At 38.8% G+C, this 26,412-nt stretch overlaps 1 protein-coding gene across 6 annotated transcripts in view; it reads left to right on the top strand.

The window, feature by feature from the left end:
- The window catches only part of CTNND2 (catenin delta 2), a 947,889-nt gene that overhangs the window by 144,887 nt on the left and 776,590 nt on the right, over positions 1-26,412 (top strand). For all 6 annotated transcript variants that reach the window (XM_058715770.1, XM_058715751.1, XM_058715761.1 and 3 more), the window contains exon 2: positions 16,290-16,426. In XM_058715770.1, coding sequence (XP_058571753.1) covers positions 16,290-16,426 — 137 coding nt within the window. The remainder of the gene's footprint in view (positions 1-16,289; positions 16,427-26,412) is intronic.

Below are 26,412 nucleotides of genomic sequence, written 5' to 3'. Positions count from 1 at the left end.
TATTCCAAACTGAAATTCAGTCACTTGTGTAATTTACATTTAGCATCATTCTTAGAGTACTTACTGTTTCATAAAAGCAGCCTATCGGACTGCATTGCCTCATGTGGATGCCATGAACAGACATAAAGTCACAAGGGAACAGAGGCAGAATCCATGGAAACAAAAGGTTCTTTCAAAACCCAGCATCGTTTTCTTTGGTGGAATTACTGACATCAACAAGTAGCACTAGCCACTTGTTTCTTAATTAAGTTAATAAATGACTAATTGATCCAGTAAGTAAATGATTCCAGGCAAAACAAATGCTATACAAAATGAAGACCACTAAATAATCGCTTAACAGACAGAATAGGTTAAGAATGATCAGTTTAGGGGCGCCTGGGTGGCGCAGTCGGTTAAGCGTCCGACTTCAGCCAGGTCACGATCTCGCGGTCCGTGAGTTCGAGCCCCGCATCAGGCTCTGGGCTGATGGCTCGGAGCCTGGAGCCTGTTTCCGATTCTGTGTCTCCCTCTCTCTCTGCCCCTCTCCCGCCCGTTCATGCTCTGTCTCTCTCTGTCCCAAAAATAAATAAAAAACATTAAAAAAAAAAATTTAAAAAAAAAAGAATGATCAGTTTACTTACTGTTCATTCATTCATTCAATCACTCATTCATTCATTCACTCACTCACTCAGCAAATAAATACGGATACACTGGTTGCTTCAAAAACTCTTTTAATCAAGAGATTGAACCAGTCAGTAAAGAGGTCATTTAAAATAGGGAATCATTTTTTAAAACTATTTAAAGCTGTATTCTTTTGGTTTCAATTTAATTGTACTGCTGTTCAGTCACCTTATAGAACCTGCGTCATTTATTTAAGTATGGCGCTGCTCGTAAGAGTGCTAACTAAATATTCTTGCAGAGCTCTCCCCAGCCCTACTCTCTCCTCTTTGCATCTTCTATGATTTCCCATTCCATCTCTTTAAAGCAAGTAAGGAATCTAAGACATTTTTGAAGCATTTTGAAGAAGGAGTTTCTCTATGTGTTTATAATTTTTTCCTTAAACTCTTTATAATCATCTCATCTATAATTCATTCCATAGCTTTTTAAAATGGGTTACCTTCAAGGAGTTTCATCAAATCATTCATAAAGAAATAAAAACTTACTCTTGATGCAATTAGATCTCCTTGGTTTACGTATGTTTAATAGAATTACAAGTTAAGCTGGAATGAGTGGATTTGGAGGCAACATAGCTAGCTTCCGGGAAGCTGCTCCTTGAGCAGTGAGGGCAGGAGGACCCCAGTCGGCTGTGGAGTGGACAAGTGACCTCAGGTCCAGTGGGAGTCAGGTAAGGTTACAAAATGGAGCCAGTTAAAAAAGCTTCTTGAGTGCATGCTGGTCATTGTGCTAGACACTGGGACACCAAAATAAGCTTTCTGAAGGCATTCCCATTTATAAACTTTCCCTCTTCACAACAAAGATCCACATTTTATTTATTTTTGTGTTTTTTTTTTATTGAGGTATGATTAACGTATGGTGTTTCAGGCAGACAACATAATTGTTCATCCATTCTATACATTACCCAGTGCTTACCACTGTAATAGTCACATCTGTTACCAGACAAGGTTATTACAGTCATACTGACTGTATTCTCTGTGCGGTACTTTTCATCTCTGTGACTTATTTTGTAGCTGCAAGTTTATACCTCTTAATCCCCTTGATCTGTCTCACCCATCCCCCATCTAACTCCCCTCTGGCAACCACCAGTTTATTCTCTGTATTTAAGACTCTGGGTTTCTTTTTCTCTTTTAACTTTGTTTGTTAATTTGTTTTCTTAAATCTCACGTGTGAGTGAAATTATATGGTATTTGTGTTTCTCAGACTGACTTATTTTACTTGGTGTTACACCCTCTAGGTCCATCCGTGTTGTTGCCAATGGCAAGATCTCACTCTTTTTTTATGGCTGAATAACATTCCATTGTATATATTTGCCACATAGAGATCTATACTTTATATCCGATTTCTGTATTCATTATTTCCGCCCCATGACTCCTCTTCCCCTTCCTAGTTTTCTTTTACATCCAATGTTCAATGCCTTGTGCTGAGCCTGGCACATGCTGTGGTCAATGAATTATTTTAAAGTAATGAATTATTTGCTAAATTAGTATCAGTATTAAAAGATGTTGTTTAGATTAGCAACACATAGTGATTGAGAACCATAGGTTGTATGGCTTCAAACAATAGCTCTTCCCATGTTGCTTTGGGGAGGTTAACCTCTCTGGACCTGAGTTTCTTTTTGGGGAAAATGGGTATAATAATAAAAGTATAGCACAGGGTTGTTGTATTAATTGTGTCAATAATGGTGAAGAGCTTAGAAGAGTGTTAAGTACATAGTAAGCATACAATTAATATTATTATATTATCTTATAAAAATATTCAATTGTACCTTAAATTTTTAAATATACCGCCATATAATTAGGTAATATTCTTTTGTATACCTGTGAGGACTGGTATGATACTGATACTCATTGTTTATTGTTTTTTCATCTAAGAAAACTGTAATTAATTGAAAAGAAACCTGATTGTAGGAAAGGTCAATGTAAGAGAATATTTATGATTTTTCTACCCAAGATCTATATGCTTAAACAGTATTTATATAATTGGGATTTTTAAGAAATCTGTTGATTCATCTTTGAGTATTATTTTCTTAAGACCCTTGAACTTTGTAAAAGACAAACAAAAGCTTCAATCTCAGGTGCTTTTTACTGTGTTTCTAGTAATCCCTGCACGTTGCTGAGGTTTTTACATTAGATAGATCTTTAAACCTTTTTCCCCTTTAAAAAATATCATCTTTCATTAATTGGGATTTCATCTTTTGGAGATCATAAAACTTTGTCAACAAAATAGAGGCATAAAAAAGTAGATTATAATCCAATTTATTTACTTTTGGATCTCTCCCTCCAGAAGGATCACGAACTGCACCAAAATACTGCCACATAAAAAGTACAAGCGTCCTACTTAATTGGCAGAAATGTTATTTTTCTGCTGGACACAAAGCCACAGTTTATTTTTATAGAGGTTATGCGTATTTGCTTTAAATTTATTAATATATTGGGGCGCCTGGGTGGCTCAGTCAGTTGAGTGCCGGACTCTTGATTTCAGCTCAGGTCATGATCCCAGGGTCGTGGGATTGAGCCCTTTGTCAGGCTCCATGCTTAAGATTCTCTCTCTCTCTCCCTCTGCCCCTCTACCCTGCTTGCACGCATTCTCTCTCTCTCTCTCTCTCTCTCTCAAATAAAACCAGAAAATTATATATTCTAACTCTTATAATTGACTAATTTTATAACTAAATACTAAAAAATTTTACCTCATTTGGGAACAATTTGTGTATTAAAGAGTGGTGCCTGCTGATCATGGGAGATGTTGAAAGTATTCAGAAACAGGAGAGAGAAGAAAGTAGGAGGTGGGAAGCCTAATGCTGGAAAGAGACTTTTTCTCAAACTTAGAATAATTTAATTCTGAAAAAAATTGTTTTAAAACATAAAGTAGAAACATGATACAAATGAACTATAAAATGTTAAACATTATTTTTAGATCAGGAATATGATATCATTATAAACAAACCTATTTACATATGTCCGAGATTTAAAATACAGTATGATAGCATACAGTAAATGGAAACATAGAGAATTTTATTTCAAACAGCTTTGCTAAAATTTGCCTTTGGAGATCTGAACAAGCTTGGTCTGGTAGAGAATAACGGGCTTCACAACCCATTAAAGATGTTGGCATCATGATGCTTTCAAAAGAAGGCACCCTCTCTTCAAGATCTCCATAGTAATTAGTGTCTTAGTGTCAAAACCTAAGGATTTATCTAAAATTATCAAAACAAAAATCTTTCCCAAAACCAATGAGTGTTGTTTGTAATCAGATTTCCAATGTAAAAGAACTGTTGCATTTGAGTATCAAATGTCAGCTATTTGGGTGAAAATCCTTAACCACTGTTGTCTTCTGCCTTCTGAGACTGGACTTGCTTTTTGTTTTTTTCAAGCCTCGTTGTTCTCCATTTGTAAAATGAAATTACTTTTTATATTTTATATTATTTTATATTTCTATATTATTTTATATTATTACTTTGTATCTTTTTATATTTTTATATTACAGTAAAATGGATTAGGTGTGATAAGGGCAACATAACACTTATGTGACAACTCACAGAGTGAAAGATGACCTGTGTTTCTCCCTGGTTGGAATCAGCTTTTTGTCTGATAGATTCTATAGTTTAAATGTCGTTTTATGGACGGAAGAACTGAGTAGACGTTTTTCCAAAAAAAGATACAAATGGCCAACAGGTGCAGGAAAAGACGCCAGTGTCACTGGTCATCAGGGAAGTGCAGATCAAAACCACAATGAGATATTACTTCACACCTGTTGGAATGGCCACCATCCAAAAGACAAGAGACAACGAGTGTTGGCAAAAATGTGGAGGAAAGGGAACCCTGGTGCGTTATCGGTGGGAATGTAAATTGGTTCAGCCACTATGGAACACATTAGGAAGTTTTTAAAAAAATTAAAAACAGAATTGCAGGGCGCCTGGGTGGCGCAGTCGGTTAAGCGTCCGACTTCAGCCAGGTCACGATCTCGCGGTCCGTGAGTTCGAGCCCCGCGTCAGGCATCTGGGCTGATGGCTCAGAGCCTGGAGCCTGTTTCCGATTCTGTGTCTCCCTTTCTCTCTGCCCCTCCCCCGTTCATGCTCTGTCTCTCTCTGTCCCAAAAATAAATTAAAAAAAAAAAAAAAAAAAAAAGTTGAAAAAAAGAAAAAAAAAAAAACAAAAACAGAATTGCCATATGACCCAGTGGTCCCACTTCTGAGTATATATTGAAAGGAGATGAAAATAGGATCTTTAAGAGATAGCGCCCCATGTTCATTGCACAGCATGACTTACAGGAGCCAAGATACGGACACTTGGGTGAATGGATAAAGTGTGTGTGTGTGTGTGTGTGTGTGTGTAAAATATTATTCAGCCATGAGAAAGGAAATCCTGCCATTTGTGACAACATGGATAGACCTTGAGGGCATTATGTTAAGTGAAATAGGTCTGACAGAGAAAGACAAAATATGATATCACTTATGTGTGGAATGTAAAAATGATTACTCATAGGAACAGTCTAGTAAACAGAAAACAAATTGACAAAAAAAAAAGTAGGGTTATGGATTGATAGTCACCTTTTTGTAATATCCAGTCATTCATCCATTTAAAATTATTTATTGATCACATGCCAGGATATTTGAACTCCCAGTGTGTATTTAATGAATATATATTCCAAAAAGTAAGAGAGATTCTTTGCTATGTAACCTTCACAAGTAAAATGAAACCTCTACACACATGATTTAGATTTACTCTCTATGCAAAGTGTTACCTCTTCCGTGAAATGTGTGTTATAGTAAGGTAATTATATCATTTAAAATTACACAATTTCTTATATGTGCGTAAATATTCAACATAATTTGGTAACTATCAAAAATCATCATGACTATTCTGATTTTGTCTTATGTAATTGTTTTTCTTTTAAGGCTAGTTGATTTGTTGAAAAGATTTCTAAGTCAGTAGTAGCAACTAAAGTTGTGAAGGAGTAGTTGAAACTCTGTTCTAGAATTAAATTTAAAACACTGATTGACAGTTTCCCTGCTTTGATGAGTTAAACATGTTTTCTAAATTGGGATGCTACAGATGCTTACTTGGAGTGCAAGACTGTCTTTGGTTGTCCATTGATAGTAATTCTGGAAAAAAACAAATGTGTGGTTGTTCTTTAGTATCTTGAGAAATTGTCGAGTGGCAGATACGTATTTGGAATCAATATGAAGGGCAAATTGCCGTAATTTGAATGGACACTTTCAAGTACTATGAAGTGAGAGCATGTTGCAGGCCAGTGTGTGGCTGGCATTTGGGGACTTTCTGTTTCATAGATTGTGACAATCAGAGTTGGTAGTTCACAGTAGTGAAACTGTTGCAGAGTGGCTTTGTGACTTGATTTTTTTTTTTTCTTTTTATTTTGGTACCAGATTTCATCATGTCAATCGGTGATTAAGTAGAAGACCTCAAAATGGAAAACTGCGTATTTGTTTAAAACGCCATTAGAGAGAGTGTTTGAGAAAGCACACTGGTTTTCACTTGCAGGCTTAGAGGCTATTGTTCAGCATCTTGCAAAGACACAATGTAGGGGATGGTGGTGAGTCCAGTGCCTGGGGCATTTGGCAGTGACAGCGTGTTCTGGGCAGTCGCTGTGTGTGAGCAGTACTGTATTGGGAGCTGTGCTAAGCATGCTTCTTTGAAGTTTCAGCCAGAAGAATAGTCAGTCTACCGCTGAGCCTCTTTATTATAGAATGTTTTAGAACTTTTCCTCCTATTCAGGGAGAGCCAAAATTTCAGGTATTGTGCCTGTTTCAATTCCTCCTCAGCTTACAGTTACTGTGATGGATCTGTAATTATAGAATCTCAGACTTTATTTCTCTGGTGTGAAGAGAAATGTCCCTCTAGCTTAGCAAACCCATGAAATTGGCTGGTGAAACATCCCTTGTAGTGTCTGAGGGAGCTAGGATGGTTATAGATTTCAGAAGTGGGTCACTGACTTTTCAGGGAAGATCAGCCCTGAAACTTTATTTTGTTTTTATCACAAGCATTAGTTTCATCAGATACATTCCTGCTGTAAAAGGAGACAAAGGTGGAATTAGAAACATACATGGGTGGGCTACTTTTGTCTGTTACGCAAGGTCATTAATTTGAATGTTTCTATTTTCATGGTCCCAAGCGTCCATTTCTTCTTCTCTGCAGTCTTTCTAAACAATTCGACAATGCAAATCCCTTCCTCCTCCCTGTCACCTTCGTAACGCGAACCTTCCTCAAGCAGTGCATTTATCATGATGAGCTGTAATGATCATATGTCTTCCAGGATTGAAAAAAATCTTTTAATGTTTTTGAAATTGGGATGCTTCTTAATGTGACTGTTGCTCCCTTTTTCCTTGAAGCCATTTGGGATGGATTTTCTGTCACTTGCAAATGAAAGCATTATTAAGTCCCAACAGCATGGCAGCTGCCTCCAGTTTCCTCCGTCTCAGTGTTTCTGGTCTCGCCCTCGATGCTCCCTGATTGCCAGCCCCGGTGCTTCCTGCCTTTCCTGCCCTTCTTACCTCACTTTATAGATCCATTCTGATCCTTTTCTCTCTGCCAGCAACCTCTGCCTTTCCAGTGTCCACCAGTCAAGCCACTGTCTTCTCTCTGCTTGTCCCTTCCCTCAGGTTTGGGCGCCCCGATCATGGTTGAGGAATCTGTGAGATCCCACTCTTAGCTTCTTGCCTGTCGGGATCTGGCCTTATCTCTAGGTGGCTGAAGCGCCTGCCCTCGTTTCCCCTCCAGATTATGAGTGTGGCTGGGACAGGAGGGGCAAGTACTCACTGTCATCTGCAGGCCCCTTTTCCAGAAGCACTGCCTTTTCAGTACTTCTTAAAATGTTGTATTTATTTATTTTGAGAGAGAGAGAGAGAGAGAGCGCACATGAATGGGGGAGGGGCAGAGCGAGCAGGGGAGAGAGAATCCAAGCAGGGTCCGCGCTGTCAGGGCAGAGCCCTGAACTCATGAACCGTGAGACCATGACCTGAGCGGAAATCCAGAGTCAGACGCTTGACCGACTGACCCAACCAGGCACCCCACCAAAACTTTTTAAAGAAAGATAAATTGCTGACATAATGTCATTTATAATGTCATAATATCATAGGTGAAAATGCCTGAGATCATGCTTTAGGAAACAGGACCGTGAGACACCCAGGGAAGACCCTCTCCTGTCCTCACTGACCTCATTTTGGTAGAGCTCGGCTGATTGTACGACTGTCCCAAGCATGAGCCCTGCCATTCCTCCTTGCTCTCCAGTCTCTACAGAAGCCTTCTTTCTAACTTCAGCCACAATTTATGTCACCAAGAATACTATTCAGGTGGGCTCTAAGTCTGTGGCGCTGTTTAGGTTGGTCCCATCCTCCTCAACGAAGTGGACTTTTGACTCTCTCTGTTGTTATGTCCAGCTTCCTACCGTTCCCACTTGTCTGCACACACAGGTAGGACACGCATCCCCTTGTGTTCGACATGTGACTCTAACACTCAGATCCCATGTCTCTCCGCCCTGCCGTCCTATCTTCCACTGTAGGGACAAGGGACCTCATGCCTCTGATTCCGTGAGCAGCGTCTTATTCTTCACCCCAAACTATCAGATAGAATAGGACATTTCCCTACCTCCTGGTTTTGCCTGGTAGTTGCATATTCTGTTTATGGCTCACTACTCCTTCTTCCTTGCTTGGTGCTTTCCATAAATATTGCCAGATTCCATTTGCAAGTTGGGAGTTGTAGCATCAAGTCCCGGAAGCTCCAGATCCCGCTTAATTGACGGTTCTGCCTAAGAAGCCAGCAACCCTGGGTGTATGTTCCCTGGCATTTGACTGAGGAAAGGCATGCACTCGTCCTAATAAGGTTGAGAAAAAGCAGCTTTCTTGAGTCAAAATTAAAAAGTGTCATTTCAGGGACATCGCAGTGGCTCAGTCGGTTAAGTGTCTGCTCAGGTCATGATCTCACGGTTCCTGAGATCGAGCCCCATGTCAGGCTCTGCACTATCTATGCAGAGCCTGCTTGGGATTCTCTCTCTCCCTCTCTCTCTCCCTCATTCTTTCCCTCTCTGCCCTTTCCCCACTCGCACTCTCTCTCTCAAAATAAACATAAATAGACTTAAAATAAAATGTGCCATTTCAAACACCATTCAGAGAAGTGTTCCTTATACAAAGCCCATTTTACTTATGTTATGTTCTCTACTAAGCAACCATTATTGATTTTGCACTAATAGTTCATACATTACCTCAACAAATACTTATTGACTGGCTGCTATATATTAGATACTGAGCCAGATACAGGGAATTGAAATAGACCAAGACGGATTGAGTTTCTGCTCTAATTATGTTGAGTTTTGACAGCTATTTATTATATTGTGTATGTTATTAGGACAGGCTGTGATTTTAAAAAAAAATTTTTTAATGTTTATTTTTGAGAGAGAGAGAGCATGAGCAGCGGAGGGGCAGAGAGAAGGAGACGTAGAATCCGAAGCAGGCTCCATGCTCTAAGCTGTCAGCACAGAGCCCGACACAGGGCTTCATCTCACAGACCGCGAGATCATGACCAGAGCCGAAGTCGGACGCTTAACTGACTGAGCCACCCAGGTGCTCCAGGACGAGCTATATTTCAAAACTTCTCTTTAAAAGGAAGAAACAGGGATGGATATACTTTTATGCGTGCAGAGTGCACCTGAGAACAATGCTGTGCCTATTTCTCTGGGCCGTGACCTATCAGTTGCAAATACAGAATTGTGGTCTTGGTGACCAGAGTGATTACACAAATGAGGTGTTCGGTATTGTTTTTCATGTCACTAGTTTGTACGAATCGACACATTCTCTGCAACCTAATGTTAATAATATGCTTATGCTGATTCTTCGGTTTTACATGATCTCTTACATGTCACCTGTGGAGTGGAAGGTTATAAAAATCGCATATATATTCAATTTAAAATATCACATGGGGGTGGGGTCCGACTGAGTGGTTCAGTCGGTTAAGCATCTGACTTGGCTTGGGTCATGATCTCATGGTTCGTGGGTGGGAGCCATGCGTCAGGCTCCGTGCTGATAGTGCAGAGCCTGCTTGGGATTCTTTCTCCCTTTCTGTCTGCCCCTCCCCTGCTCTGTCTCTCTCTCTCAAAAATAAATAAATATTTAAAACATCAAATTGGATACATAAATGCGTATGTATTTGTTTATATATATATATATATATATATATATATATATATATATATATTTAAATTTGTGTATGTATGTATATACATATGTATTTATTTTAAGAGGTCATCAAGAACTTAAGCAGTTCTCATATAAGCAGTTCTTAAGCAGTTTATATATATGTGTGTGTGTGTGTGAGAGAGAGAGAGAGAGAGAGAAAGAGAGAGAGTGTGACAATTTTTTGGCGTATTGTAATGGCCAGTTTCCTTCCTCACTGGGCTGCAACCATAATGGAGAATTATGAAAGTGAGGCCTAAGGATAGGCAAAGCTACAAGTCAGTCTATTTTGTTTTGTACTTTAGAAGATAGGATCAAGAACAGGGTGGGGCACTGTCTTGAAGAGGGTGGGACATGTGAGGGAAGGAAATAACTTTAGGTGTGGCCGCATATGCATGGGATGCATTTGTTAGTTTGGTGTGAGGGTCAAGGAAGTTAAAGTCTAAAAGTCTTAAGTTGAAGCCATTGACTAAAGCCAAAGGAAGATGAGGAGAATTCTAGAAATTTCTAGCAATTCTAAAGTAAAAGATAAAAAGGGACCTGCCTGAAGAAAAGGAAAAGGGGAGAAAATGATTTGATAAGCAATGTTTAGAAATCATCAATCTCTACATTACCCAATACATATCAAAGTGTAGTTTCTGGCTTGAGCTCGTCTCAGCTACCCAGATGTTAACAGCAAAGAAAAATCACTGATAGATGCATTTTGGGTTGTAAGTTTATATGCCAGGTCACCTTCCATTTTCTCAAATATGTTTTACTCACAGTGTCAGCATTTTGGTTAATGGCCAGTCACTCAGACCAAACCCTGGAATCATCTAGACTCTTCTCTCTTTGCCTCACTATTGCATGCAACCTGTCAGTAATCCTGACAGTTCTCCCTTCAAAATATGTTTATAAGCTGATCCTTTTTCATCACCTGTTCCCAAGGACTGAAGCTACAGATAAAAGATTACATCAAGGCATTGACTGTTGGGTATAGATCAAGGCTATCAATAGAACTTTCTGCAGTGATGGAAATCTACACTTTTACTATCCACTACAGTAGCTACTGGCCACATGTGGCTATTGAGCACTAGAAATGTGAACACTGCAACTAGTAAACTGGCTTCTTAATGTTATTGAGACTTAAATAGCTGTATGTTGGTAGAGGCTACCATATTGGACAGTGCAAGTCTAGCTAATGAAATAAGTTTTGAGTCCCACAGTATGCAAGGGATTTGGAGATTCTGGAATTTGAAGTAGGTGGGACCTGCAGCCTGGGAGAAGAAAGAAACAGGTCTCTATGACAACACAGTCTGAGGGCCTGGGTAGTGACAGAATGAGAGGGCACTTGAAAGGATGAGAGGTCATGGGTTATAGACAGAGGGTAGCCAGTTCAAGAGGAGCAATGACCTCATCGTGGCCAAAGGGGCTTATTGCTGAATCAGAGAGGAGGAATCAAGTAACAGTGGCATGAGAAAACTAGGTGGCTCATTGAATTAGATGATGGTGTGACACCAGAATCCATCAGTTAATTTTTTGAAGGTGGCAATATCTGATGTCAAAGTCTGTTGGTTTGCAAACTGGAGCCCATACTCAAGGGCAGGGAGGGACTGAAGAAGGCAACAGACCACTCTAGACTGGTAGGTGGCAGGTTTAATAAACAAGAGAACTTATTTACAAGGCTCACCTTGGGTGGCTATGGGACAAGTAGATTTCTGTACTGCCCACTGGCCAGAATCTTAAAAGTTTCTATAGGCCTTAACTGGGTTCAGTCACATACCCTAACACCACATTTCTTCCACCGGGCTATATTCTTAGAGAAGCTTCTGGGAGTGGGGAAGGTGAGCAGACACGCATTCATTCCAAGGACAGGGGAGGGAGTATGGAGCCTGTAGTTGGCCGGATCCAGCTTAAGGGTTAACTGGTTTTCAAGAACTATTTAAGTTCTTGATGACCTCCTCCAGTAAAGTCATCGGTTGCTGGGCAGCAGTGACTAAAGAAGGAACGAGTTTGAATACTTACAAAATGTAAAATAAGAATTTTATTTTCTTTTTGTGTGATGGAGGTCAATAAAAGATAGCGTTGAATGTGGTCCTTGAATTGAAAGCAGGAGAATTGGGCCTTCTAAAGTGCACATAAGATTACAACATGTACGTTTATATCCCAAACTCATGTTTGGGAAATGAAAGTTTAGAATATTTATTTGGACCTCATGAAATCTTATTACTTATGGTCATAAGAGTTCATATTGGGAAGGATGCTCTGTATATGAGGGCTGCCTGCTTTTGGTATTTTTCTCATCCCAGCCAACTTTGCTGAATTTCTTGTTGCATCATCTGTGAAAGTCCCATGGAGGTTCTTAAGATAGTGTTTTGTTCCATAGGCTTACTTCACACCAGTGGGGCACAGCCCTCTTACAAGCTTTGGTTTATCCAGGTTGCTGATTTGAAGCAGCACATGCCTTTTCCTGACATCTGTAGTTCATCTTGGATGTAGGCGTCCGCAGAGAGGACGTATCAATAATACGTGATATTACTGGCCTGCTAACATCGGTTCCCCAGTGCCCCCATACTCGCCTCCCCGGGGGAGGTAAGAGAAAGAAGCTGAGAACATCCAACCCCAGGCTGCCTTAATAAGATGCCACAGACAGAGGGGCTTCAGCAGCAGAAATATATTTTCTTACAGTTCTAGAGGCCAGAAGTCCAAGATTGAAGTTGTTGGCTTATGTTTTTGCTGAGAATGCTCTTTTTTGGCTGCTCGCTTCTCTCTGTGTCCTCACAAGGTGGAAAGAGCTCTGGTCTTTTCCTCTTTTTTGTAAGGGCAACAGTTCCACCCTTAGAAGCCCCACCCTCGTAACTGCATTTAACCTAAATTACCTCCCTGAAGGCCCCATGTCCAAATATGGTCACCTTGGGCATTAGGGCTTCAGCATATGGATCTGGGGCAGAGGTGGGGCCAGGGATGGGAGTATGAGTCAACACAGTTGAGTCCGTAACACTCATGCATGCGCAGGTATAGCACAGCACGACTTGTGGTTTTGTATTTTCTGGACATAGAACTTGTTAGTACCAAGTTCTGCTAGAGAACAAACCCACTAACATGTGACAGTATCTGTCCCTCATTATTGTCCCTTTTTCTCATGTCGAAGATGCTTCCGTCTAAAATGTAGTTTAGATATTTGCCGATTAGCATGTGACTAGCGATAGAAAGACTTCCTACACAGTTGTTGTATAAAGAGAATAAGAAGTGTTGTACTTAGGATCAATAAATCTGTAGGAAAATGTGCACTGTACTTGTTGCCAAAGAGAAAACAAACCAAAGGGATGCATTTTTCTATATCAAATCGGTAAAAGCGGGAGAAGATAATAGAGGCCAGTCTTGTTCACATTGTGGGGGGTGGGGACATTCTCATGGGCAGATATGTTGAACCAGCCTGGCGGCAGGGAAACTCGTTCTGGCTCTCCAAAGTCTGAAACCTGCACTGGTTCCTCATTCCATCAACACCACTTTGTCTATTGAAAATGTCACAGACATAACAGTAGGGTAAAAGTTACAAATAAGAGATAGTAAATTATGATGCCTTATGAATACTAAGTATTCGTGACATTTTAAAACTGTAGAATCATTTTTGTTGACATAAGACACAGTTCATGCTATGATGGTGAACAAAGTTTAAAAACACATCGAGAATATTACATTAGGACTCCGTTATGTAACACTCATTACATAGAATGTGTTCAATCAGAAAAAAACATTCTGTCAGAGAAGCCTAAACCAATACACCAACGTAAATATACTTATCTCGGGTGGCAGAATTACTGAGGATGCCTCTTCCTTGGTGTTGGGTTTTTTTTTTTCCTTACTGTCTCTCTACATTTTTCAGATTTCCTGGATTTAACACAGAATATCTCCTCATTTTGGTGGATTAGTTCTAATTAAAACTAAAGCACTTGGCGATTTACTGCCAAGTCAGAAGGCTTAAAGCTTTTTACACTTACCATTAGGCAGTCCACAGCTTGGTTGCCGTAGTCTTCACGTGGCCCTGCCTCTCTTCTTGTGCTGTGAGCTAAAAGGATTAGGAGTGGAGGTCGGGCAGTCTTACTCATACACAGGGATGGCCAACGGTCGAATTAAATCTGGGTGTGAAAAATCACGAGCCACGGAAATGATTCCCAGTCATTTCCATTCAGGCACAGTGGCTAGCCGTGACTCTGGATGGTGGGCCTTGAAGGCCTTGAAGCATTCACTTTTTTTCTGTCGTTGCTGTAAGGAGAAAGGGGGGGAAGTAAACAGACTTAATTATTCCTTACAGTGTGTGGGTCAGAGTTGTCCGGTGCCTGAGGATTTACCTTGATTCAATGCCTATTAAATCCCACATTTTATTATGACAGGTTACCCTCCTACTTCTAAGAGTAACATTTTAGAGAAATTGGTGTGTAGACTAGCATTTATGAGGCAGCACCACAGGTAATGGGAAATAGGCCAATGCATCACAGGACTCTAGGAGTAAAGAGGGAGAAAACCCGGGTTCTAGGCCCAATTATATAAATAACTTAGAGACTTTAGACAATTTCTTTGTCAAAAAATATATCGATAATAATGCTGGTCCAAAATCTAGATTCACATGGACCTGACAAAATTGGGAAAACATGAAAGTTAAAATAATTTAAAATATGTAAGACTCATCCTTTCCCATCTTGAGGGCGTCCCCTTTGGAAGAGGTAGAGTCCCCTTTGGAAGCCAGTGACATGGATACAGGCGGAGATGCAAGGCCGGGGAGGGGGGTGACTTTGCATGTAAGAACTGCCATTTTCCTTTCTTCTTGCTTTCTGCCTTCCCCCCCTTCCCCCCATTCTCACACTTTTCCTAATTAGAAGGGCTTGGCTTCCAGGCTCTGTTACCTGGGCACAACATTTGTTGATCTGTTTATCTAAATCCTTATAATTATAAGGCTTGATCAAACAGGATACTACGTGTGAAAGCAAGTGGAATATAAAACTGTGCTTTATTATTATCTTCTCAACCCCACCACCATAATTATTTAAATCACTTTCTTTCATCTTGTTAGTATCCATCACCTAAAATACCTTCTGGTTTTTAGCCATGGTTACGTTTTGCCAAACTATGTTTAACTTGATCTTTACTCTTTGCTCGAATCTTGCTTGCAAATATTATTTTCCCGAAACCTCCTATAAATTCTGTTTGTAACCGATTTATCTTTTCAGTGCTATTCTAATCGTCGTTGATATTATTATTACAATTTTTACTTAAAAAATGACAACAAATCAAAACTAATTTGGAAAGTCCAGTGAAAAAATTAGATGACCACCTTTTTCATACATTTTAAGGAACATTCTATAATAGAACCTGTTTCAGATAGCATAGCCCTAGTTAATAACTGCTAGCAAATATAGGTAATATCACAGTGCAAGGGTTCCTATGAAAATGATGTTGTTGACTGGAAAATCCAGGCTGCTCAGATACAGTAGAACAGGAAATACTCTAACATTCACATAGCACTGGTTCCCGGAGGGGCATGTGATATGATAGTTGGAGGCAAGAAAACCACCTTTATTTACTCCCAGACTTTTATTTGAATAGTGGTTTTGTAGTGCTCTGGTAAAAATTGTTATTGGTTAATTATTATTTCCCCTGCTGATGAGCACTGCTAGATTATATATATAATGAGTACTTTAGTCTTATTTATTTGTTAGGGAAAGATAACGGGAAAAAATAACTTTCGGGATGCTGTTTTTAACCTGTACAATGGTGTCCATTTATGAATTGAGCTGATGTTATTTGAGTTTCTTCTTTCTTTTATAAACTCAGAAAAAAATGAACTGTGGCAAATGAGCCTTGGCAGCTTTAAAAAGCTTTCATCTGCCGTAGGTCACAGAGAGGGAACTTGGTAAATATTTGTGGAGTGGGCTAGGTATTTAGTATTCACAGTACTAATCTTCTTATGTTAATTCATGAATTCCCTTAATTATTTCTAAATTATTGATCATTTATTTTTGTGATTTCCTTATAAAGGGGAATATTGAATAGATTTTCTTTGAGATGGAAATACACCAATACACAAGTAATAAAATTATGGAAAACAGAAATAAAATAGTAGATCAGCTGGCTTTTTTTTAAAAAAAAGACTCAGTACTTCATTTCTTTTCTCTTTTTTTTCTTTCTTCTTTTTTTTTTTTTTTTTTTTTTTGCTTCTTATTATTTCTTCTTCCACTTACTTCAAATACAAAACAGAAAATTGTGAGTGTATCTTAGAATTTGGTTGGGGTGAGAAAGGAGACACGATTCCGTTTACTTGTATTGTTTCCTATTCTATAATGATGTCGTGTGCCTTCTCTGTAGTTCATAATTTTCATTTTTCCCAAGGGGAGTGCTTAAGGTTCCTGACAGTTGTATCTGTTTGCCATGGCGACATCTCACATCGCATTCAACGTGTCCCTCTGCATTGCAGGAGCTATGCCTGTCCCAGACCAGCCTTCGTCCACCTCAGAGAAGACCAGCTCCCTGAGCCCTGGCCTGACCACCTCCAATGGGGATGGCTCAGAAACGGAAACCACCTCCTCCATCCTCGCCTCGGTCAAAGAGCAGGTAGAAACATTCCACTTTGTGACCTACTTATGGGCGCACTTTAGAACTTGTTCTTTCAGGTGAACCCGTGATGACTCAGCTGCATTGGAAGAAACTTACGATTTTCTGGCCAAATGTTGGTTTTTAGCATAAAAATATTAAAATTGGGTTATAATTGCCATTGGAAAGTGGATTCATATGTTTTATGTTTTCATTCATGATTTAGGCACTTTTCGTTGAGAAATATTCCACAGGGGGTAAAAAACAAACAAACAAACAAACAAACAAACAAAAACACTTTACAGTCAAAATTCCCTATATGGGTGAAGTTTTGGAAGATTTGGTGATGGACCTTTTATTTAATACTGCTAAATGCTGAGGCCAAATAATTGGTCTTTAGAAAAGATAAAGTCTAATCAACAATCAAAATATATCCACAAGTCTAAAAAATTAGTATATGTGACAGCAGATGAATTCTGTGTTGGGTCAAGGCGAATTGGTCTTTCCAGTATCTCTGAGATAGATCTGGAAGAACTGTGTTTTAGAACTTTCCCTATAAAACTAATTAAAATCTGAATGCTTCTTCCCCCGACATTACTTTGCCTTAAAATGAATAAGTAAATAAAGTCTGAAGTCTTAGATCAAAACAACAACAACAACAAAAAAACCGTTTCAGAAAAGTTATGTTTCTTGTAAATAAAGGGTGGCAAATAATCAAAGAAAGCTGGAAAACCAAGATTTTTTTCTCACTTCTTTTAGCATGTGCTAGAATATAAATCATAATTTTTTAAAGAAATTGAAAAAGCATCCTGTGTTTGGTTTATATGATTCAGGGATGCTGAATAAGCAGCAGAAGTGGCCAGGCTATCAATAGAGTAGCTGAGGAAAGATCCATTGACAGAAGGGATCGATGATGCTCTCAGTCAAAGTGTGCCCTCGGGTCAGGAAGTGTATGACTAAGTGGGTACACAAAGCAAGTTGAATAGAGTAATTGGATAATCTGGTTTTTGAAAATGGTCTGTAAGCAGGAAATTGAGGCACAGGCCGTATTCCTTGATGAGTTTGCTACCAAAAGCACACTCATGAGCGTGCTGACTCTTTTTAAGGAGTAATTGAAGAAAGGAACGAAGGTTCATGCCAGTTCCCATACTCAAGATAGTGCTTTGTTAAAGTTGGTCTATGCCACGGTTTCTTACTCAGGTATGATCTGGAAGTCTTTCGGCCAGTAACATTGGACTAGTGACAAAATATAAAACAGGAGGAATAAACTGAACAAGAAAATGACAAGAGCTGTCTGATGAAAAGTATAGCATTTCATCAGAAGACATAAAGTAATTAGGAATAAATGGCAAGGTATGCTATGATCCATAATAATATCACTTTCTCCCAAATAAAGGTATAAACTTTAGGCTATGGTAATAAGGATCTTACGGCTGATTGTCTCTTTGACAAACTGGAATAAACTATTGTAAAAATTACATGGGAAGGATAAGTATATGAGAGTTACAAGGAAATTTTTGGTAGAGAGATTTTACCTTACCAAACATACTCATCACTATAGTGTCCAGTGGGTCCAAAATGTTCTCTCTGTAGGACATAACTGAGGGTTCAGAAACACAAGGACACATTCAACATAAAATCGTAGAAAAAATAGGCCAAGAGAAAATATGTGCCAAAAATATGATGAAGTGTTGATACAGTTAGTATATTAATGCTTCCTAATGTCGATGAGAGAAAAAGAAATACAGAATAGAAAAGTAGGCAAAAAATACGAACAGCAATTCACAGAAGAAAAATGCAAAAGACCAATGAATACATGCAAATGTTTTATACTCTACCGATCAGGGATATAAAATTCAAGATAGAAATGATTTTCTTTAATCTACCAAACAGACAAACATTAAAAAACAGTATATATTGTAATCTACCTAAGGGTTAAGGTTTGAGGAAATTCACATTCTTTGTCACTTTATATGGAAACGTGTATTGCTGTAACCTTTGTTTAAAATGAAATGTTGCTATGAATTGGCATTTACAGTGTTCAGTAGCCTTTGATTTGTTGTGCCTAGACATAGATAGTATAGAAATGGGTGACCTAGATCATAAGGTTTTATGTATATGGGTGTTTATTGAAAAATTATCTAGGATGGAAAAAATAGAACAATAATGATAAGTTGAAAAACAAGGTGTATCTTTTTTAATGTTTATTTTTGAGAGAGTGAGAGAGCATGAGTGACTGGAGGAGGGGCAGAGAGAGAGAGAGACACACACAGAATCCGAAGCAGGTTCCACGCTCTGAGCTATCAGTACAGAGCCCGATGCGCGGCTCAAACTCATGAACCGCGAGATCATGACCTGAGCCGAAGTCAGATGCTTAACCAACTGAGCCACCCAGTTTCCCCAAGGTGTATCTTTTATATAAAAGCTATATCCTATTTTTATGTAGTTATTAATAAAATGAGTTGGAGCTATATATTATATCTTTGAAAAATTCCGTGAGGACTTTAAAAAACAACATAATAAATATTTTTGTTTATGTTTATGAACATCTAGAAAAGTGTAGGAGGAAATAAATCAAACTATCAACATTGGTTACCATATGTGTTTCCGAATAGATGGAGGTAGAGTATAGGGAAGACAATCACAAATGAGAGAAAGAATTGGGAGATTGGAATAGATATTTGTTGGATACTAGGAGATGCTACTTCTGCTGAGATAGTGATGTTTGTAGTCGAGAGAGTGGGTAAGCTGCTTGAAGCAAAAATACATTGCTATAAATAACATGGCCTCTCCAAATCCTTGATGAGGATTTAATAAAAACTTACTGTGAAGAGTTTTTTCAAATAATTAAAATAAGTGCAGCATTCATTTTTGGATGGCAAAGGTTAGATTCTTTGTGGCAGGAAACTAATGTGAACAGGTGTGACAGTCTGTCCTGGAAGCTGAGTAGAGGATCTGGAAGCCTCCGCATCAGAGGCTCAGGCATCATCAGGTCCTGTGGGCAGCGTGTGCCCATGTTAAGGCCAGATCCACCAGCAGCCAGGTCCATGGACTTCCTTGGGTGGCCTGGTGCAAACAAGCAATTTTTTTCTTCACTGAAGATTTTCGTCCTAAATTATTTTTAAGGTTTGCATCATTTCTTTTCCTGAGGTCTAGGCTACTATCTATGGAGCCAAAGCTAAGTTAAATATATCTGAAAAAAAAAAAATTAGCTGAGATGAAAGAAAACTGACTTTGGCCATTAAATGTCTTTTATGATTTTAATAATTATGTACATAACATATTTATAAATATCTTCATTTGCTTATTGCTTGCCTGGTCCTCTTTGGTGCTAATGGGAAATAGCTTTCTTGACTAAAAGTCCTATTTATTAAGTTAGAAAGTTTGAAGGAAGAAATTTTATGGCATCACTCTTATGTGCTACCCCAGTGCTGTCTCCTTGGACATCAGTTCTGCAGGAGAGAAGTCGTTCTTTATCACAGCAGGCATGTATTCTGAGCTAACTGCCAAGTGATAGGTTGCATAATTTATTTACTCATTCATTAAACGTATTGAGCACTTTATATATGCAAAGTACAATAACGATGAAAGAAATACATGTATAAAGAACACTCAGTTTGACAGTTTATTGGAATAAGTTGTTATGGAGAGTAATAATGTAAGTTTTTAGACAGGCAGTTAACATTGCATAGAAACAAATTCTGGTTTATAACCACAGAATGAGCTTAAGTCATGCCAAGCCCTGTGTCATGAAATGTGTCCACATGACATGTATGGCATGACTAAGATATTTGTAATCTGAGTCCTAGAGACCTTGCACCCAAGCAGTCATGGGTTACTCCATTAAAAGGTGTTCATTGATTTATTTCTTTGTTCTAATTTCCCATCTTGATTGCTTTTAGCTGGTAAATTTTACACTTTCATATTAACATAAATAGAACCATGATTTATGTTATACTCTATGGGTAATTTTCTGTATTTCAGACACATCTGTCTCATTTCCAAGTTATCAAGTTTCTCTATGGGGCATTAAGAGAGAGGGACCTAATTCCTATTTCCTCTCCTGTAAACAAGCGTCCTTCATCGGAAGAGGAGGGGGGTGGGTGGAGGACAAGCATGTGATGACTTCGTTCATGTGATTTGGATACATAACTTAGAGCAGGTGATTGATAGCCATTCATTATATATAGCAGCCCCAAACGTGGGGTGTCTTAAAGGGGTGAGAACAATGAAGGGATTCTTTTTTAAGGATGGTAGGTATCCCTATGATGATGGCAGTGACTTATAGAAAGTGAAATTTATGATGCTTGAAAGGGGGGAAATAACAGGGAGAAAAGTTACTGGGTAGATGAGAGTGAATGGATCTAGTACATCAGAGAAAAGAATGGCTTTTGGAACAAAGACAGTTCATCCATGAGAATGGAAAAGAGGCAAAGTGCATGGTCTCAGGTCACCCGATGGCTTGGTGTTGGAAACTGTGGTATTTCTTCCCCTCTCTTCAGATGAGCACAGTCATCTTGTTTGAGTTGGACTTGTTTGGAGTGAGCTGGGCTAAGCAGAGGTGGGGAGGGGAGGCATTGGAGATGAGGGATGCGAGACAGCCATTATAACGATGGATCTTGGAAGTGACATAGAGTGGAAGCGGGGAAAGAGAAATTGTTAGTGACAATGCATTCGCAGTGAGTGTGCGCAGATGGTGATAGCTTGAGAGCTGTGTGCTCAAAATCAAGAATTAGAAAGTCATGATTGTTAATGTTTAGACCTAGGTTGTGACTCTTTGAGATGAGATCAAAATGAGAAAAGAGAGCAAAATTTTTTTGACTCTGGGAAAGGTGGTGGGGAGTCATGACAATGCCAGGACAGTGGTCTCCAGGAGAAGGGACGGTGCTCGCGTCGCCCATGTGGAGGGGTGTGACTGTGAGAAGCACAATAATGTTCGCTTGTGGTTGCCTAAGAGTGGTAGTCCTGGTGTTCGCCCGTGTGTTTTCATTGCTTTTAATTGTCACAGTGCTGGTCTACACAATTAGATAAGAATTTATATTCGTTTACACTATGTAACCTTGTCTTTGTATTTTGCCTTAAATCAACATGGTACCCCTTTGCTCTTAAGAAAACCATGACTCTCCTAAAAATATATTCATTTCGAAAGAATATTTCTTTTCCTTCAGGTAACTATTGTTTCATTTGATCATCACACAATTCCAACGCTGGCATCCAAATAGTCTTCTCGTATAAGCTAGAAAATTACGGGGCATTTTAAAGAGCTTTAGAACTCAGATAGTTCATTGATCTTTGTAAATTATGACTCAGATAAGTGTGTTTTTTGTAATAATTCAACCAGTGAAGTACATTTAAAAATGAATAGGTTACATAGAAATTGTAGGTATATAACAGTATATGCCAGTGTCTCATTTCATTGTATTTTTCAGTAGTGTTTATCAAATGCCAACACTGTGCTTAGAACTAACCTTCCCTGGGTGATGCACAAATCTGAACTCTGACCTCTACTATTTAGCAGTGCAGTTAGAAGACAAACCTATATAGAAATGTATAAAACATTTAAAAACTTATAGACAAAATTTTAAGGAAACTCTCTAGGCTATTTACTTAAAAACTCCAAGTAATTTATACTAATAAGAACATTCCTTAACTTGACAGTATTTATAACCCTAGACACTATTGCTACAGTAATTTCTCTTGTTTTTTTTTTGTTTTGCTTTGTTTTTTGTTTTTACTTTGCACAAGGATTGCAATCATGTTCTTGATTTTAGAGGAAATTTTTGGTACCATTATTTAAAATACTGATTATTTTCTAGGTGGTAAAACAGAAGATTTCTTGCTTTTAATCACTTTTGTTATTATTTTTAATAGAGGGGAAAGTAGGAGTGAAGACATTTCTGACCTCCCACTATGGGCAAAGCTACTGCACAGAGTACTTTATACATGGTATGTCCTGTGAAGGCACGAAACAAGCATTTTAAAACATTCTTCTTACACAGAATCTAAAGAAATCTTGATATTTTACATTGACTCATGGTGAGGATAGCATGCCTTTATTTGTATTTAGTTTCTTTTATTTATAATTAAAAAAATTTTTTTAATGTGTATTTATTTTTGAAAGAGAGCGAGAGAGTGGGGGAGGGGTAGTGAGAGAGGGAGACACAGAATCAGAAGCAGGCTCCAGGCTCCGAGCTGTCAGCACAGCGCCCAACACGGGGCTCGAACTCACGAACTGCGAGGTCATGACCTGAGCCGAAGTCGGACGATCAACTGACTGAGTCACCCAGGCACCTCTATTTATAATTTTTAAATTCCATTAGCTCTGTATAAAAAACATATGATTGGGAAAGAGCACATTATAAAATCCTCCTTTAATTAGTCTTTGTCCTGTGCCACATGTCATTGCCAAGTCTTTCAACATTGGTAGTGTTACTGTAATGTGGAACAGTAGTTTCTGATAACATGATGTGAAAAATGACCTGTGATGATTAATCACTTTCCAAACTATGTCTTGGGAAAGCATCTTATGAAGGTAATGACACAATTATCATCCATGAAAAAGAGGAAATTAAAACACCTTTGGGAAAGGTCAAGAAGATAGGGAAGGATTATCTGCAAAGACTAGTGAACTTTATATTCATGTAGTCAGAGAAAAAAGAATTCTATGTATCAAAGTGCCACAAGTGGAACTCTTTCCATATATTAAAATGAGAATTGCTCGATGATTTTGAATTGATTTCTTGTTTCAAGCCAGATGTAGATTGAAAATGGGGGGAGAAAGCATATTTTCCCCCTTGCTTTCATTGTTAGAACATAAACCATGGTAGGAACAGTCATGACCTTTTTCGAGATGTGAACTGAGCTATGAAGTTGCAAGCCAGGAGTCTGTAGATCTGGGTCCTGGTAGAGGGTGTGGTTTGGAAGAAGGAAGGGCAGATTCTGGAGTCGGCAAGGATCAGAAAGCCTTGTGGATGGATATCGCTTGCACAGACATGGTGCAGACAGGCTGACCAGACTAGGTGTTTAGATTCGCAGCAAGCTAAAGAAGGAAATTAAGTGGTGTATGTAGCAGTGTGGAGCTCCAGGTAGGAAGGAGGGGGAGTGGTCAGGTGGCAGCGGGTTGATGGAACTTGCTGGGTATGAAACAGTCTATTTCTTTGTGGATCCTGGATCTGTTACATTGCAAAAATGATGACTGAAGCTTGAGAGAGCGGAGCAACGAGTGTCCTAAACCGCTTGTCTAAGGTCTTGGGAATTGGTGCTAGGAGTTCTAGTCACTGGTGAATATTCTGGAAGTGTGGATGGGTCATCTCCCTCCCTTCCTCCTCCTGCCTGCCATGCTCTTTTGTGTATATTCTGTTCTTGCCTGTAAGTTATTTTGAATTTTTCCCTTAAAATTTGACTTTGTAACGCTTCTCAAGACACACATATACTTATCTACCTTTTTAATCACCCCAAATTCTAAGAATTAATTCGTTTGGATGCTGTCTGTTCTGTTTCCTTTGAAGCTATTAGGAGTTGGGTTTTTCAGGCACTGGAGGCTATGATGGGAAAAGTAAAAATGGACTAAGCTTTTATATGCTAAATTAGAAGATAAGCTCTTAGGGGCGCCTGGGTGGCTCAGTCGGTAAGGTGTCCGACTTCAGCTCAGGGCATGATCTCACAGTCTGTGAGTTCGAGCCCCACGTTGGGCTCTGTGCTGACAGCTCAGAGCCTGGAGCCTGCTTCAGATTCTGTGTCTCCCTCTCTCTCTGCCCCTCCCCTGCTCATGCTCTGTCTCTCTCTCTGTCTCAAAAATAAATAAAAACATTAAGAAAAATTTAAAAAAAGAAGGCAAGCTTTTAATATGTGGGGTTTTGTAACATGACATAAAGTGCCTTTCTAATGCCTCTTTTATATTTATCATTAGAATTCATTGCTAAATATTCATATGTGAAATCACATTGACCATTTTAATATGATATTTTATAAAGTTTCTATGAATTTTCCATTATAAAGTAATTCATACACATTGTAAAAAAGTATAAAAACTCAGAAAGGAATGAAGATAAAATTTTATTTGGGAGTCATATTGCAGCTAGAGATTGGTGTAAATATTTGGGAAGGGCCCTTCTAAAATTTTTATATGAATATGTAATTATTTATACAACATTTTTATTTTCTTTTATAAATTTTTTATACTTCCTCGTATACTTAATATTATAGTAAGACTATTTTTCATATCACTATTGTATTAAAACCTAAACAGATACACTGTGAGTTAACATTATAATTTTATTGAACCTTTCCATCTTTGTTGATCTCCTAGGTTGATTCAATTTTCTCAGAATGAAACAAAAATGCCATGTCACACTTCCTTGTACATAAATCATTGGGTCTACTTTGACAGAACCTGCCTGGAGCAAAGTTTTGAGAAAGACTTTAAAGACCCTTACAAACTCACTGGGAAAATATGTCATAATTAGTTACTGATAAGAGCCACAGGCAGGACTTACAAAGCAGGAGCTTCAGGGGTCTTAGTGCCCTTGTACAGGGTTTGCAAAGTAGGAAATTAACAAGCAGAATATTCTAGAGGGAATAAATGGGGGAAACATGTTCAGTATTCAGAACAACTGAACCAAATATGGTGGAAACAGTAAAGATAAACATATAAAATACGATAGGACAAGAAAACATTGTTAAATAGTATCTCAAAATCACAAAAATGTTTTTAATATAGACACTACATTTCATTAAAATGTACATATTTTTTATAAAATATAAATGACATACTTCTGTTAACTCTTTATGTAAAACTTATTTCATGAGATCTGTAAGTAATGACTGTTACTCTAGTAATTATTTCATCCAGTGTCTTCTGTTGATGACCAAAGAAACTCATTTTAAAATGGTATTTAATTTGCTTACCTCAAGCCATATAAGAAATTGCCATAGAATTGAAATGAGAAAATTAGCTTGTTTTATTCTGAATCCAGTGCTCTTTTCACTGTACTGCATTCTCTCTCAATTCAGGTATAATAATGGGGCTTCAATATATTGTCTAATATTTCTCCCAAAAAAACATTTCTCTATGGCCAAAGTTTGCTGAGGTCAGGTTAAATGATGCCCCTGCCTGCCTTGCTCTCATTTAACTAGGAAAAGAGAGGCAGACAACTTCACATCAATTTGATCTGCAATATATTTTTGCAATCTGAAGGAATCATGAATGAGATTCTAAACAAAAGGAATTCACACGCCTAGGTGGCTCAGTTGATTAAGCGTCCGACTTGGGCTCAGGTCATAATCTCATGGTTCGTGGATTCGAACCCCTTGACAGGCTCTGTGCTGACAGCTCAGAGCCTGGAGCCTGCTTCGGATTCTGTGTCTCTCCCTCTCTCTCTGTTCCTCTCCCCACTCACGCTCTGTCTCTCTCAGTCTCCCAAAAATAAATGTTAAAAAAAAAATTCAAGGAATTTACGCACCTCATTGTTAATGTGTGTAGAGAAAATGTGGTATGAAACAAGAACTGTGAGCTCAATACCACGGCTTTCTTTTCATTGAACATTCCTGTTTCCAAGAATCAGTGGTGTGGACGGAAGTTTTCTCTAGCATGCATCAGTGACACAGGTAAACACGCCCGCGGCAGCCCATCGATCATGTTCAAGTTGCTGTCATTCAGCTGCAGTCATTAAAGGAAAATGTGCAGGTTCATGCCCCAGGCTCTAAATGAGCTGGCTCCATGGCCTGCTGCCATAAAAAGACCCTGAAGATCAGCATCCTCCTCCTTGATAATGACAAGTTCTGATTTTCACATTCTTCACAGCGTCTCCAGAAGTAGCTGGACCACTTGCCTAATTACTAGGAGACAGAAGGACTCAACAAGACCAAAACAAACAAAAGTCGCTTAGGACAGGTAATCCTCAGCATTTAGTAGCCAGTTCTAAAGAGCTGCATTCAGCAGTCAATAGATGTTACCTGGGGGTGCATTTTACAGCTTAGACGGGTATCCTGGAGAGTCTGCTAGGTGC

The sequence above is a fragment of the Neofelis nebulosa genome, chromosome 1 (genome assembly GCF_028018385.1).
Source record: "Neofelis nebulosa isolate mNeoNeb1 chromosome 1, mNeoNeb1.pri, whole genome shotgun sequence".
Lineage (NCBI taxonomy): Eukaryota > Metazoa > Chordata > Mammalia > Carnivora > Felidae > Neofelis > Neofelis nebulosa.
Note: the sequence above shows the minus strand (reverse complement) of the source record. Positions and strands in the feature narration are given on the sequence as shown.